General features: G+C 47.0%; 1 protein-coding gene across 1 annotated transcript in view; it reads left to right on the top strand.

Moving 5' to 3' along the window:
• LOC108874498 (titin-like) overlaps nucleotides 1-17,330 on the top strand; it is a 169,092-nt gene that overhangs the window by 124,050 nt on the left and 27,712 nt on the right. Inside the window, 1 exon segment of the mRNA XM_051068894.1 lies at nucleotides 3-17,288. Within this exon segment, the coding sequence (XP_050924851.1) occupies nucleotides 3-17,288 (17,286 nt within the window).

The following is a 17,330-nucleotide window of genomic DNA, read 5'->3' as shown; positions in this document are numbered from 1 at the left end:
AGTTGTGCCTGGACCTCCAGTCAATCCAAGAGTCACAGATACAACCAAGAGCACTGCCACTCTGAACTGGGGAAAACCTCTTGATAATGGTGGACTTGAAGTCACTGGGTATGTGATTGAGCACAAGAAGGAAGGAACAGAAGAGTGGGTTAAGGATACCCCTTCATCTCCACTTAGGATCACAGAATTTGTTGTTCCTGAGCTAGAAACTGGTGCAAAATACCACTTCAGAATTAGTGCTGTGAATGCTAAGGGGGCAGGTGAACCTGCTGAAACCCAGGAACTGGTTGAGATTGTGGAGCGTGCAGCTGAGCCAGATTTGGAGCTGGATATTGAGCTGAGGAGAACCCTCGTCGTCAGGGCAGGCTGCTCCATTCGTCTCTTCGTGCCAATCAAGGGACGTCCTTCACCTACAGTCACCTGGACCAAGGAGGGTGGTCCCGTCCCACGTGCAGTCATTGACAGCACTGAGTCATTTACAATGCTGATTATTCCTGAGAGTTCAAGGATAGATGCAGGCAAATATGAACTTACCCTCGAAAACTCCAGTGGAAAGAAGAGTGCTGATATACATGTGAGAGTTCTGGATTCACCTGGACCTCCACTTAACCTAAAACCAATCAGGATTGACAAGGAGAGCATTACTCTTCAGTGGGAGATGCCTCTCATCGATGGTGGAGCCAAGATTACAAACTATGTCATTGAGAAGAGGGAATCGACACGCAAGGCTTTTGCTACTGCTGTTACACATTGCCCTAACACTTCAGTGAGTATTGGTGACCTGGGCGAAGGTTGTGAGTACTATTTCAGAGTGTCTGCTGAGAATGAGTATGGCATTGGTGAGGCAGTTGAAACTGCAGATCCAATTCGTGCATCCCAGGCACCAACTCCTCCAGAGAGCATTATTCCTACTGATATCACCAAGAACTCTGTGAGCCTGGCTTGGACTAAGCCCAAGCACGATGGTGGAAGCAGAATCACGGGATACGTCCTGGAGGCCCAGAAGAAGGGAACTGATCAGTGGGCCCATGTAACAACAGTCAAGAGCATGGATTTCACAGTGAAAAATCTAAATGAGAATGAGGAGTACATTTTCCACGTGATGGCGGTCAACCTGTCGGGTAGAAGCGCTCCACGTGAGAGCAAACCCATTGTCGTCAAGGATTCTACTTCACTGCCTGAGTTTGACCTGCGTGGTGTATGTCAGAAGACTGTTATTGCCAAGGCAGGAGATGACATCAAGGTTGAAATCCCAGTTATGGGACGTCCTAGACCAACTGTCTCTTGGCAGAAGGATGGTGCGGCCCTGAAGCTCACACAGAGAACCATTGTGGAAGCTACTGCAGCCACTGTTATCCTCAGCATCAATGAATGCAACAGAGGTGACAGCGGTGTGTACACCATGACAGGAAAGAACATTGTTGGCTCTGTGACGGATAACATCACCGTCAAAGTGCATGATGTACCTGGGCCTCCCAAGGGACCAGTTAAGATTGTGGAGATATCTCGTACCTATTGTGTCTTTGCATGGGATGCTCCTGAGAATGATGGAGGAGTTCCAATCAATAATTACGTGGTTGAGATCAGAGACACCACCTCCCAAACGTGGACAGAGCTGTCTTCCACTGTTATTCGTACAATGTTCAAAGCCATTCGGTTAACCACTGGATCAGAGTACCAGTTCAGAGTAAAAGCTAAGAACAGATATGGTGCTGGACCTCCCATCACTTCAGAATCAGTGGTGGCTGGCTATCCATTTAAGGTCCCTGGACCTCCTGGCACTCCTAGTGTTGTTGCATTTACCAAGGACTCTATAACAATTGGCTGGAATGAGCCTGTGTCTGATGGTGGAAATGAAGTCATTGGTTATCATGTTGAAAGGAAAGAAAGAAGTAGCATTATATGGTATAGGATCAGCAAGGGTCTTGTGAAAGGAAACATCTTTAAATCCAATGGGCTTGAAGATGGAGTTGCCTATGAGTTCCGTGTCTTAGCTGAAAACATGGCCGGAATAGGTAAGCCCAGCAAGGCCTCAGAGGCAATACTGGCCTTGGACCCTGTAGACCCACCAGGCCGACCTGTGCCAATATTTGTCAACAAGAATGTCATCACTATTCAGTGGACAAAGCCTGAGTATGATGGTGGCTTCAAGATCACTGGCTACACAGTGGAAAAGAGAGAGCTGCCTGCTGGTCGCTGGATCAGAGCCAACTTCACAAACATCATTGAGACAACATTCACTGTCAGTGGACTGACTCAAGATGCCTCCTATGAGTTCCGTGTCATGGCCAGAAATTCAGCAGGTGCAGTAAGCGTGCCATCTGAGCCCTCAGACCCAATTATCTGCAAAGATGACATTATTGAACCACGCATTATGGTTGATGCCATCTTTAAGGATGTTGTTCTCCTGAAGGCGGGAGAGTCCTTCAAGCTTGATGCTGACATTGCTGGTCAACCAACGCCATCTATGGTTTGGACCAAGAATGGAAAGGAGGTTGAGAACACAATGAAACTGGAGGTTAGGTTCACTGAACTGACAACCACTCTGACCAACAAGGACTCAATAAGGTCAGATGGTGGAGAATTTGTATTGACTGCCACTAATGTTGGTGGATTTGCTAAACACATCTTTAATGTTAAAGTGCTTGACAGACCTGGACCACCAGTTGGACCTCTGAAGGTGTCTAATGTCACAGCTGACAACTGTGAATTGACCTGGGCTCCACCTGCAGATGATGGCGGTGCCAAGATTGAAGGATATGTGGTTGAGAAGCGTGAATCAAGCAGACTGGTTTGGACCAATGTGGTTTCAGACCTACAGGTTACACAATATAAGGTGACCAAGCTGCTTAAAGGAAATGAATACATCTTCAGAGTAATGGCAGTAAACAAATATGGAGCTGGTGAGTCTCTTGAATCAGAACCCACTATTGCAGACAACCCATATGTGGTTCCAGATCCTCCAGAGAATCCTGAGGTGACAGCAATCACAAAAGATTCAATGGTTGTTATGTGGCAAGCACCTAAGAGTGATGGCGGAAGTCCCATCACCAACTACAACATTGAAAGAAAAGACAGAATAGGCCTGCGCTGGGTCAAATGCAACAAGAGGAAGGTCAAAGATCTTCAGTTCAAGGCAGGAGGCCTTGTTGTTGGACATGAATATGAATTCAGGATAATTGCTGAGAACGCTGCTGGAGTGAGTGCACCAAGTGTCTCCAGTCCATTCTACAAGGCAACTGATGCACTGTACAAGCCAGGGGCTCCATGCAACCCCAGAGTCTTGGACACAACCAAGTCCTCAATTACCATTGCCTGGAACAAACCTGTGTATGATGGTGGCTCTGACATCACTGGCTACATTGTAGAGACCTGCATCCCATCTGAAAAGCCAGAAGAAGAGGAATGGACTATTGTGACACCCAAAGAAGGTCTTCTTGCCACTTCATTCACCATTATTAACCTAAAGGAGAACCAGGAGTACAAGATCAACATCTCTGCTGTCAACGGCGAAGGAATTGGAGAGCCTGCATCTGTACCTGACAATGCCAAGGCGGAGGACAGACTCCTGCCACCAGAGATTGATTTGGATGCTGAGCTCCGCAAGGTTGTCAGTCTTAGAGCTTGCTGCTCACTTAGACTGTTTGTGCCTATCAGAGGCAGACCGGCTCCTCAAGCTAAATGGACCAAAGGAGATGGTGAACCTATTGAGAGGGCAACCATTGACAGCACCACATCATATACGTTACTTGTAATTGAAAATGTCAACAGATTTGACAGTGGAAAATATAATCTTACAGTTGAAAACGGCTCTGGCTCTAAGACAGTCTCAGTCCAAGTGAGGGTACTTGATACACCAAGTGCCCCACAGAATCTGAAGATTACTGCTGTTACAAATGAAGCTGTCACTCTGACTTGGGATCCACCAGTGAATGATGGAGGAGTTAAGATTAAGAACTATATTATTGAAAAACGTGAGTCCACTAGGAAAGCATATGCCACAGTCAATGCTCTCTGCCATCATACCACCTACACAGTTGGCCAGCTCCTGGAAGGATGCAACTATTACTTCAGAGTTTTGGCTGAGAATGAATACGGCATTGGCTTGCCCATTGAGACTGGTGAATCAGTTAAAGTGTCTGAGAAACCACAGCCACCTGGCAAAATCACTCTTAAGGATGTCACCAAAAACAGTGTCACCCTCTCTTGGGAGAAACCAGAGCATGATGGTGGCAGTAGAGTAGGCTGTTACGTCGTTGAGATCCAGCCTAAGGGTGTTGATAAGTGGACCCAGGCTGTGATTGTAAAGGAAACAGAGGCTACAATTAGTGGACTTAATTCAGGTGAAGAATACATGTTCCGTGTAGCAGCAAGAAATGAGAAGGGAACAAGTGACCCACGTCAAATTGGTGTGCCTGTGATTGTTAAAGACCTTGTCGTTGCACCTGCTGTGAAAATGTTGTTCAACACGTTCAGTGTGTTGGCAGGAGAAGACCTGACAGTGGAGGTTCCATTTGTTGCACGTCCCAAAGCAACTGTCTCCTGGGTTAAGGATGGTCAGCCTCTGAAGAGGACTACCAGAGTAAACTTTGATGCAACAGACAAAATGCTGAACCTCAATATAAAAGAGGCTACTAAAGATGACGTTGGACACTACCTTATTACTCTTAACAACACAGCAGGAGAGACAACTGCAGACATTGGCATCGTCGTTCTTGACAAACCTGGCCAGCCAGGAGGTCCAGTTAAGGTGGAGAAGGTCACTGCTGACAGCGTAACCATCTCCTGGAACCCACCAGACTATGACGGTGGTTGCACCATCAAAAACTACATTGTTGAAAAGAGAGACACTTCCACAACCAACTGGATGGTTGTATCTCCTAACCTTGCAAGGACCAAAATCAAGGCAGGTAGACTGAAGACTGGCTCTGAGTACCAGTTTAGAATCACAGCAGAAAACAGATATGGAAAAGGCCCAACTCTTTTGTCAGAGTGTATTGTGGCTCAATACCCATACAAGCTCCCAGGACCCCCAGGAACACCATCCATTGCAGCCTGTACCAAGGACAGCATGCTGGTGGCCTGGAATGAACCTGTGAATGATGGTGGAAGCAGTATCTTGGGATACCATCTTGAACGGAGAGAGAGAAACAGCATCCTGTGGGTCAAACTTAACAAGTCTCTTATTACTGACCAAACCTTTAAGACCACTGCTTTGGAGCCAGGAATGGAGTATGAATACAGAGTTTATGCTGAAAACATTGTTGGCGTGGGCAAAGTGAGCAAAGTGTCTGAGGGTCACATTGCTAGAGATCCCTGTGATCCTCCTGGCACCCCAGAGGCAACGAAGATCACTAAGGACTCTGTGACCATAGTTTGGACCAAGCCCGAGTATGACGGTGGTGCAAAGGTTACAGGTTACATTGTGGAAAAGAAGGAGCTTCCAGAAGGTCGTTGGCAGAAGGCTAACTTCACTAATATCATTGAGACAGAATATGTTGCAACTGGACTTGTGCAAGACAATCAGTATGAGTTCCGTGTCATTGCCAGAAATGCAGCTGGTGTTTTCAGTGTCCCGTCTTATAGCACTGGTCCTATCACTGCCAGGGATGAGATTGAGCCACCACGCATCAGCATTGATCCAGAGTACACACAGACCATTGTGGTTAATGCTGGAGACAACTTCAAGATTGATGCAGATGTTCATGGTAAGCCACTGCCCTCTATCCACTGGATGAAGGGAGAACAGGAACTGGGTAACACTATTCATAGAGAAATTAAGAACACACCCACCAAAGCCTATATATCTGTCAAGGAAGCAAAACTTTCAGATGGAGGCCAGTACACTCTGCTGCTGAGAAATCCGGGAGGTGAAAAGGCTGTGCAGATCAATGTAGTTGTTCTCGATAAACCTGGAGAACCACAAGGACCTGTTGTTATTACAGGAATAACCAAAGACCAATGCTGTCTTGCATGGAAACCACCGCTACAAGATGGTGGCAGTAAGATCTCTCACTACACTGTGGAGAGGAGAGAGACAAGCAGACTAGTCTGGACTGTTGTTGACCCAAAAGTGGCGAATATTTGTCTGAAGATCACTAAGCTCCTGGAAGGAAATGAGTACATTTTCAGAGTCCGTGCTGTCAACCAGTTTGGGGTGGGCGCAGGACTTGAATCTGCTCCTGTCATGATCAAAGATCCATATGTGCCCCCTGGCTCACCCAAGAGCTTAGAAGTTTCAGATGTCAAAAAAGATTCAATGGTGCTCACCTGGGAGGCTCCCTCTGAAGATGGAGGCAGTCCTATCACTGGATACATTATTGAGAAACATGACAAAGAGGGTGTAAGATGGACCAGATGCAACAGACAAACTGTCACTGACTTGACTTTCAAAGTCACCGGACTCCTGGAAAGCCATAGCTATGAATTCAGAGTTGCTGCTGAGAATGCTGTTGGTGTTGGTGAGCCAAGCTCCCCGACTGTATTCTACAAAGCCCTTGACCCGATCTTCAGGCCTGGCCCACCACACAATCCAAGAGTTATTGACACAACTAAAACTTCAGTATTCCTGTCATGGGGCAAGCCTGCCTGTGATGGTGGCTGTGAGATTCAGGGATACATTGTTGAGTGCTGCACTACCACAGCACCAGCTGAGGCCCCAGCTGAAGCTCCAGCTGCAGATGCACCTGCTGAGGAGTGGATAATGTGCACACCACCAACGGGTATCAAGAGGACCAAGTTTGAAGCTGCAAATCTGAAGGAAAACCAGGCATACAAGTTTAGAGTATGTGCTATCAACAAAGTTGGAGTTGGCGAGCATGCTGATGTCTCTGGAGCTGTTGTTGCCCAGGACAGGGCAGAAGAGCCAGACCTTGACATTGATCCAGAACTGAGGAAGATTGTGTCCATTAAAGCCGGAGCTTCCCTTAGGCTGTTTATCCCCATCAAAGGAAGGCCCACTCCTACAATTAAGTGGGACAAGGATGAAGCGGCCCTTAAGGAGACTGCTCAGGTTGAGGTGACCAGCAGTTACACATCCTTGGTTATTGACAATGTGAACAGAAATGACAGCGGAAAATATACAGTCACTGCAGAAAACTCCAGTGGAACCAAATCAGCATTTGTTGTCGTCCGTGTTCTCGACACACCTAGTGCTCCTGTTAACCTGAAAGTGAAGGAAATTACAAACCAGTCAGTGACACTGGTTTGGGAACCGCCTCTGTTGGATGGTGGATCCAAGATCAAGAACTATGTTGTGGAAAAGAGAGAAAGCACACGTAAAACATATGCAGCTGTTGTAACAAATTGTCATGCTCTTTCATGGAAGATTGAGCCACTCCAGGAGGGTTGTAGTTACTACTTCAGAGTCCTTGCTGAGAATGCACATGGCGTTGGCCTGCCTGCAGCAACTGTTGACCCTCTTAAGGTTTCAGAAGTGCCCCAGTGTCCTAAGAGCTTGATTGTTACAGACCAAACCAAATCAAGTATCTCTTTGGCCTGGGAGAGGCCTGAGTATGATGGTGGTAGCAGAGTCATGCAGTACCTGCTCGAGGTGCAGCTCAAGGGCCAGGAGAAGTGGTCTGGTGTTAATACATTTAAGACAATGGAGGCTACTGTTTCCAATTTGAACCCAGGAGAGGAGTATCTGTTCAGAGTTACAGCAATCAATGATAAGGGAAAGAGTGACCCCAAAGTCCTTGCTGGTCCAGTAATGACCAAGGACTTGGTCTTTGAGCCTGATGTTCGACCAGCATTCAGCAGCTACAGTGTCCATGTGGGCAAAGACCTGAAGATTGACATTCCCATCTTTGGACGTCCTAAACCAGTAGTTACATGGACTAAAGATGGAGCTCCTTTGAAGTTCACCAGCAGAGTCAACATTCTCAACACACCAACACTTACAACACTCAGCATTAAGGAAGCAGCCGGTGATGATGGTGGCATGTACAGTATAAATGCTGCTAACTCAGCTGGAAAGAAGGACACAACAGTTGAAATCATTGTGCTTGACAAGCCTGGCCCTCCATCCGGTCCTGTGAGGTTTGATGAAATCACCACACAGAGTGTCACTATTTCGTGGAACCCACCAAAGCACAATGGTGGCTGCCAGATTTCAAACTACATTGTGCAAAAGAGAGACACTACTACAACAACATGGGAAAATGTCAGCATCAACTGTGCCAGAACCACCATCAAAGTGCCTAGACTGAAGACTGGAGCTGAGTACCAGTTCAGGATCATTGCTCAGAACCGCTATGGCAAGAGTCATGGCCTGGATTCATCTGCTGTGGTCGCTCAGTACCCATACAGAGAACCAGGCCCCCCTGGCACTCCTTTCATCTCATCTCTTTCTAGGGACCACCAGGTTGTTGAGTGGCATGAGCCTGTCACAGATGGAGGCAGCCCTGTTCTTGGTTACCATCTCGAAAGGAAAGAGAGGAATAGCATTCTCTGGGTCAAGATCAACAAGATGCTTATTCACGAGACTAGTTTCAAGAGTCACCCCTTGGAGGAGGGTGTAGAGTATGAATACAGGGTTTATGCTGAAAATATTGTTGGCATTGGCAGGTGCAGTAAGGTCTCAGAGGGCTGTGTTGCCCGTGACCCATGTGACCCTCCTGGCACACCAGAGGCCACCCATGTGACCAAAGATACCATTGTCATTCAGTGGACTAAACCAGAGTATGATGGTGGCAGTAATATAACTGGCTATACTGTGGAGAAGCGTGATCTGCCAGAGGGCAGGTGGGTCAGGGCAAACTTCACTAATGTGATTGAGACCCAGTTTACTGTGACTGGATTGACTGAAAATGCACAGTATGACTTCAGAGTCATTGCTAAAAATGCTGTCGGTACCATCAGCAAGCCATCTTACAATAGCGGACCAATCACTGCAAGTGATAAGGTGGAGGCACCCAAATTCTCCATTGACCCCGCATTCACCAAGACCATCATCGTAAATGCTGGAGAGACATTTAAGCTAGATGCTGATGTCCATGGAAAGCCACTGCCTACAATTCAGTGGATAAAGGATGAAAAACCAATTGAGAACACACTCAGACTAGAGATCAAAAACACAGAAAACCATGCAATGATTGTCATTAAGGATGCTGTCAGAATTGATGGTGGAATTTACATGCTGCAGCTGACAAATGTGGCTGGCAGTGAAACTGTGCCATTTAAGGTTGTGGTCCTGGACAAGCCTAGTCCATGTGAAGGACCCCTCCACATCGCTGGAGTAGCTGAGGATAGATGCACACTGGTATGGCGTGCCCCTCTGCATGATGGAGGTAGTCCTATCACACATTATATCATTGAGAGAAGAGAGACCAGTCGTCTAGCTTGGACTGTTGTTTCTAACAGCTGTAACACCACATCCTTCAAAGTCACCAAATTACTGGAAGGTAATGAGTATATGTTCCGCGTCATGGCAGTTAATAGTTATGGTGTCAGTGAGCCACTGGTGTCTGGTGGGGCGATTATGAAGACTCCATTTGTTCCTCCTGGTCCACCTCACATTGAGGATGTATCCAACATTGCCCATGATGGCATGACCATCAGTTGGTCTGCCCCTGAGACTGATGGCGGCAGTGAGATCACCAGTTACATAATTGAAAAGAAGGACAGAACTGGAATCAAATGGACTAGATGCAATAGGCAGAAGGTCACTGACCTCTCCTTTAGAGTCACAGGCTTAACCACCAACCACGAGTATGAATACAGAGTGGCTGCTGAGAATGTCGTTGGAGTGGGAGAGCCAAGCCTTCCAAGTTCATACTACAAGGCCTGTGATCCCAAGTACAAACCAGGTGCCCCAGCATACGTGAATGTGACTGACTCCTCAAAGAGTTCTATTACAGTGTCATGGGGTAAGCCTTTGTCTGATGGTGGCAGCGCCATTCAGGGATACATTGTTGAAGTCTGCAAGGCTGAGGAGGAGGAATGGACCATGGTTACTCCCCCCACCGGCCTGCGTGTCAACAAATATGAAATTACCAAACTGACTGAGGGTCAGGAGTACAAGATCCGGGTGTGTGCTCTGAACAAACTGGGAGTTGGTGAGCCAGCAGCTCTATGTGGAACAGCCAAGCCGGAGGAAAGGGTGGAACCACCAGAGATCCACCTTGACTCTGAGCTGAGGAAGGGCATCATTGTGAAAGCCGGTGGATCTGTTAGAATCCATATTCCGTTTAAGGGAAGGCCAACACCTGAGATTAAGTGGACTAAGGATGAGGGAAACCTGACTGACAAAGCAGTGGTTGAGAAGGCTCTCAACTTCACACAGTTGTCAATTGACTCATGTGACAGGAGTGATTCAGGAAAATACACCCTAAACCTTACTAACAGCAGTGGCGCTGTGTCTGAGCTTGTCACTGTTAAAGTCCTGGATACACCCGGAGCCCCACAGAATCTTGTGGTCAAAGATGTCAAAAAGGACTCTGTCACTCTTGTATGGGATGCCCCACTGATTGATGGAGGTTCCAAAATCAAGAACTATGTCATTGACAAACGTGAATCAACCAGAAAGGCATATGCAAATGTGTCCACTAAATGCACAAAGACAACATTCAAGGTTGAGAACTTGATTGAAGGTGCTATGTACTACTTCAGAGTCATGGCTGAGAATGACTACGGAGTCGGCCAAGCTGTTGAAACAAAGACGGCTTCCAAGGCGTCTGAGGTACCACTGCCTGTTGGAAAAGTCTTCCTCACTGATGTCACCAAGACCAGTGCCTCACTGGCCTGGGAGAAACCTGAGCATGATGGAGGCAGTAGAATTGGTGGCTACCTAATTGAGATGCAGCCTAAGGGTACAGATAAGTGGGGAGTTGCAACCAATACAAAAACATGCGACGGCACTGCCACAGGACTCACACCTGGAACAGAATACCTATTCCGTATCATCGCTTACAATGAGAAGGGAAAGAGTGAGCCAAAGGCACTTGCTGCACCTGTTGTTGCCAGCGACATGACCATGGAGCCAAGTATTCAGATGCAATTTAACACTTACAGTGTATTAGCTGGAAAAGATCTTAAGTTGGAGTTCCCTGTGCTTGGTAGACCCAAACCTAAAGTCACCTGGGCTAAGGATGGTGAACCTTTGAAGGTGACATCCAGAGTCAATGTGGTAAACACTCCAGCAACAACTGCAATTCAAATTACTGAGGCATGCAAAGAGGACTTTGGTAAATACTCCATTACAGCAACCAATACTGCTGGCACAATCACTGAGGATGTGGCTGTCATTATTCTTGACAAGCCTGGTCCAATAAAAGGTCCAATCAAGGTTGTTGAAGTGAGCAATACCTTTGTCCATCTGGCCTGGGACCCCCCAGAGTACACAGGTGGATGCCAGGTGAAGAACTATATAGTGGAGAAGAGAGATACCACCACCACAACATGGCAGTCAGTAACCACACAGCTTGCTAGAACAGCTTTCAAGGTCACCAAGCTGAAGACTGGTGCAGAATACCAGTTCAGAATTATAGCTGAAAACAGATATGGAAAGGGCGTGCCTCTGGACTCCAAGTCCATTGTCGTGCAATATCCATACAAACCACCAGGGCCTCCAGGAACACCGTTTGTCAAATCTGCAACAAAGGAAATGATGATCATTGAATGGAATGAGCCAGTGAATGATGGTGGCAGTGCAGTTATCGGTTACCATCTGGAAAGCAAGGAGAGAAGCAGCATTCTGTGGAACAAACTGAACAAGACTCTCATCACTGATACTCAGTTCAAGATCTGCAATCTTGAGGAGGGTATTGGATATGAATTCAGAGTATATGCTGAAAATATTGTTGGCATTGGTAGATGCAGCAAAGTGTCAGAGTCCTTTGTTGCTCGTGACCCATGTGATCCTCCTGGTACTCCCGAAGCTGTATCTATTTCTAAGAATCTCATCAAGATTCAGTGGACCAAGCCTCAGTATGATGGTGGCAGCAAGGTGAATGGATATATTGTGGAAAGGAAAGATCTTTCCTCCCCCGATGGACGCTGGGTAAGAGCTAACTTCACTAATATAATTGACACTGAGTACACCGTCACTGGTCTGACAGAGAATGAGCAATATGAATTTAGAGTCATTGCAAGAAATGCAGCTGGAGTCTTCAGCGAGCCATCTGACAGCTCTGGACCTATTACGGCTACTGATGAAATTGAACCACCCAGGGCCTCAATGGATCCCAAATACAAGGATGCCATCGTTGTCAGTGCTGGAGAACACTTGATTCTTGATGCAGACATCTATGGAAAACCAATTCCTGATGTTGTATGGCTAAAGGAGGGCAAGGAAATGGACAAAGCCCTACGCATTGAAGTGAAAACTACACAGAAGCGTGCAGCCATAACCATTAAGGATACAACGAAGCTTGACAGCGGTCACTATGACCTTGTCCTCAAAAATCTGGGTGGTACAAAAACCTTCCCCATTACTGTCAAAGTTCTTGATAAACCAGGTCCACCCACTGGACCCCTGAAGGTGACAGGAGTCATGGCTGACAGGTGCATCCTTGCCTGGTCTGAGCCGGCTCTGGATGGTGGGGCTAGTATCACTCACTATGTATTGGAGAAGAGAGAGACTAGCAGGTTGTCCTGGACAGTAGCTGCACCAAATATCAAGGGACTGTACCATAAGCTAACAAATTTGCTCCATGGAAATGAATACATTTTCAGAGTCAGGGCTGTGAACAAATATGGTGTTGGTGATTATCTCGAGAGTGAACCCGTCATTGCACGCAATCCATACAAGCCACCCAGTGCTCCTGGAACTCCAGAGGCCAGTCTTATCACAAAGGACTCTATGGTTCTGTCATGGACCGCTCCAGAACAGACTGGTGGAGCTGACATTGAAGGCTACCACCTCGAAAAACGCGACAAAGATAGTGTAAGGTGGACAAAATGCAACAGACAAAAGCTGACTGACACCCACTTCAAGGTCACAGGTCTGATGACAGATCACTTCTATGAGTTTCGTGTTGCTGCTGAGAATGAGGCTGGAATAGGAGACCTCAGTGAATTGTCCCTGTTCTACAGAGCATGTGATGCTACAACACCACCTGGGCCTCCACACCATCCTAAGGTGACAGACTACACAAAGTCTTCCGTGTCTCTGTCATGGGGCAAACCTGACTTTGATGGTGGTGCCTACATCAAGGGCTACATTGTTGAAATGAGGGAGTATACACCAGTGCCCGAATCAACAGAGGCAGAAGTAGCACCAGTAGTAGAAAAAGAATGGGCCATGTGCACTCCACCCACTGGTATTCAGGCCACTAAACTCACTATCACAGATCTGAAAGAAGGTGGAGAGTACCAATTCCGCATCTGCGCCATCAACTCTGAGGGAGTAGGCGAGGCTGCTAATGTTAGCGGAAGTGTGGTTACTTCTGACAGGTCAGAAGCACCAGAGATTGAGCTGGATGCTGATCTCAGGAAGGTGGTATCTGTTCGTGCTGGTGGAACCCTGCGTCTGTTTGTCACCATCAGAGGAAGGCCTGAACCTGCTGTGAAATGGGAGAGAGTTGAGGGTATGCTCACAGAGCGTGCTGCCATTGACACCACCAGTTCATACACCATGCTTGTCATTGACAATGTCAACCGCTTTGACAGTGGAAAATACTCACTAACACTGGAGAACAGCAGTGGTACAAAATCTGCTATTGTTGCAGTGAGAATTCTGGATACACCAAGCGCACCACAAAACTTTGCTGTGAAGGAGCTCAAGAAGGATTCAGTGACTCTTGCCTGGGATACTCCACTCACTGACGGTGGCTCTAAAATCACAAACTACATTGTAGAGAAGAGAGAGTCTGTCCGAAAGGTCTATACCACTGTCACCAGCAACTGCACAGCCAACTCGTTCAAGATTGAAGAGCTGCCTGAGGGTGGAAATTTCTACTTCAGAGTCTGTGCTGTCAATGAGTATGGCCAAGGACAGATGGCTGAAACCAAAGAAATCAAAATATCTGAGGTACCTCTGCCACCAAGCAAAGTTACTGTTGTAGATCTGACAAAGACCAGCGTGACACTGGCATGGGACAAACCTGCTCATGATGGTGGAAGCAAAGTAATGTGCTACAATGTAGAATTTAAGCCTAAGACTGGAGATAAATGGGGCACAGCATGCACAGTCAAGGTGCCTGAAGCAACCGTTCCTAATCTGACTCCTAATGAAGCCTATTTATTCCGGGTTGTCGCAATCAATGAGAAAGGAAAGAGTGAGCCGAAAGATCTTGGCTTGCCTGTGGTTACAAAGGACGTTGAAATCGAGCCATCTGTCAACTTACTGTTTAATACATACAGTGTGAAGGCTGGAGACGACCTCACTCTTGAGGTTCCGGTGAGAGGCAGGCCAAAGCCTGTTGTATCCTGGAAGAAGGATGGCCTTCCTCTGAAGCAAACATCATCACTGACCATCTTAAACACTGCAACCTCATCCAAAATACTCATCAAAGAGGCTAAAAGAGAACATGTTGGCAAGTATGAAATCACCCTGGCCAACACAGCAGGAACTGTCACAACAGATATTGGAGTTGTTGTCCTTGATAAACCAGGTCCACCTAAAGCTATTAAAGTGGATGCTGTTACCTCAGACAGCATTACATTGTCCTGGTCACCACCAGAGTATGATGGTGGCTGCTCCATCAGTAACTACATAGTGGAGAAGAGAGACACAAACACACAAGAATGGCAGATGGTAGCAAGTAATGTTGCCAGGACATGTTTCAAGGCTGGCCGCCTGACACACGGAGCAGAGTACCAGTTCCGCATCTATGCAGTCAACCGTTACGGAAAGAGTACATATCTGGATTCACCAGGAATTGTTGCTCAGTATAATTTCAAACAACCTGGACCACCCTCCACGCCAATTGTGAAATTGGCCACCAAGTCTTACATGTTGGTGACTTGGAATGAGCCAGTCGTTGATGGCGGTAGTGCTGTTCTGGGCTACCATCTGGAGAGGAAGGAGCGCTCTAGCATTCTTTGGACAAAGATGAACAGAGGAATGATCAAAGATACAGAATACAAAGTCAATGGAATTGAAGAGGGCATGATGTATGAATTCCGTGTCTATGCTGAAAATATTGCTGGTATTGGTAAATGCAGCAAAGCTTGTGAACCTGTAGCAGCCAGGGACCCATGTGACCCTCCAGGCACGCCTGTGGTCACTGCCATTACCAGAACATCTGTCTCCTTGTCTTGGGATAAACCAGAGTATGATGGAGGAGCCAAGGTTTCTGGCTACATCATTGAACGCAGAGACCTTCCAGAAGGACGCTGGACAAGGTGCAACTTTACCAATGTGCCTGAGACCCACTACGATGTGACAGGACTTACAGAAAACAGCAAGTATGACTTCCGTGTCATTGCTAAGAATGCAGCTGGATTGTTCAGTGAACCATCTGACAACACTGGCCCCATAACTGTCAAAGATGATGTGGATCCACCACGCATCATGATGGATGTCAAGTTTAGAGAGACAGTGTTTGTGAAAGCAGGTGAAACTCTGAAGATAAATGCTGACCTTGCTGGACGCCCTGCTCCTGTTGTTTCCTGGACCAAGGATGGCAAAGAGATTGAGCTGAGAGCTAGAATACAGATTGTTACGACAGATACCAGCACGTCTGTCATTGTTAAGGACTGTATCAGAAGAGATTCTGGACAGTATGCCCTGACTCTGCAAAATATTGCAGGAGCAGTTACCATGCCAATAAACTGTGTGATTATTGATAAGCCAGGACCCTCAGCAGGACCTCTGCAGATCACAGGTCTTACAGCTGAGGAGTGCACTTTGTCATGGGGTCCCCCTCAGGAGGCCGGTGGTGCTGATATCACACATTACGTTGTTGAGAAGCGTGAGACCAGCCGCTTGGCATGGACACTAGTGAAGGGAGACGTCACAAAAACATACTTCAAAGTCAAAGGACTGCAAAAGGGCAATGAATATATCTTCAGGGTTTTGGCTGTCAATAAATATGGACTTGGTGAGGCTCTGGAGAGTGATGCTGTAAAGGTTACAGATCCCTACACTATTGCCACTGCCCCAGCTGGTGTTGATGTCACTGCCATAACTGGAGATTCAATGACTCTCACCTGGTGCAAGCCGGCCAGTGATGGAGGCAGCCCCATTATTGGATATGTAATTGAGCGTCGTGAAAAGACAGGTATGCGCTGGATCCGTGTGAACAGAGATCTGGTTGTTGAATGTACCACAGTAGCAACCAAACTGCGCAAGGCTTGTGAGTATGACTTCAGAGTCTACGCTGAAAATGCCGCTGGTCTGAGTCCCCCAAGTGAACCATCTGCAACATTCAGAGCAATGGATCCTCTGGTTGTTCCTTCTCGCCCAACCAAACCAAAAATTATCAGTTCAACCAAGGACAGTGTGTCCATTGTCTGGAAACCACCAGCAGATGATGGTGGTGCTCCCATCCTTGGATACAGTGTAGAATACAGAGACTACATTCGCAAACCGCAGCCAGAAGTTGAGGGAGAAGAGGAAGAATATGAGGAGGAGGAAGAGGAGGTAATTGAATCACCTGAGGAACTGGCAAGATGGGTTGAGGCTATCCCTCTTACCAAGAGCTTGGAATTCACAATCACAGGACTAAAGACAGATGCCAAATATGAATTCTGTGTCAAGGCAATAAACAAAGTTGGCAGCAGTGCACGGAGCCCATATTCAGATGGAGCTGCAGCAATGGACAGAACTGCAGAGCCATCATTTGATGTTGACATTGAGATGCGTAAAGTACTCATTGTTAAGCATGGCACCGCATTTACTCTGAATGTACCATTCAAGGGCAAACCTGTGCCATCAGTGGAATGGGCCAAGGAGGGTGTTGATCTGAAGGTCAGAGGAACCATTGAGTCAACAGATTCCAGCACCTCACTGACTATTGAAAAGTCAAATAGAAATGACTCTGGAGAGTACAGCGTCACTATCGAATCACCACTGGGAAAAGCAACATTGCCCATGGTTGTCAAGGTGCTCGACTCTCCTGGACCCCCTGTCAATGTTAAAGTTTCAGCTGTGACTAGGGACTCTGCAACCCTCACTTGGGAAGCTCCAGAGAATGATGGTGGTGATGCAGTGAAGGCCTACCATGTTGAAAAACGTGAGGCCAGTAAGAAGGCCTGGGTGTCTGTGACCAGCAACTGCCACGCACTTACATACAAGGTGGAAGATTTGCAGGAGGGAGCCATCTATTACTTCAGAATTATTGGAGAAAATGAGTATGGAGTGGGTGTACCTCAGGAGGCCAAGGGTGGAACCAAGATCACAGGTAACGTATGACTTTACAATTTTTTTTATATCAGTTGATTTT

This window comes from Lates calcarifer, unplaced genomic scaffold, assembly GCF_001640805.2.
Source record: "Lates calcarifer isolate ASB-BC8 unplaced genomic scaffold, TLL_Latcal_v3 _unitig_5444_quiver_468, whole genome shotgun sequence".
NCBI lineage: Eukaryota > Metazoa > Chordata > Actinopteri > Centropomidae > Lates > Lates calcarifer.
Note: the sequence above shows the minus strand (reverse complement) of the source record. Positions and strands in the feature narration are given on the sequence as shown.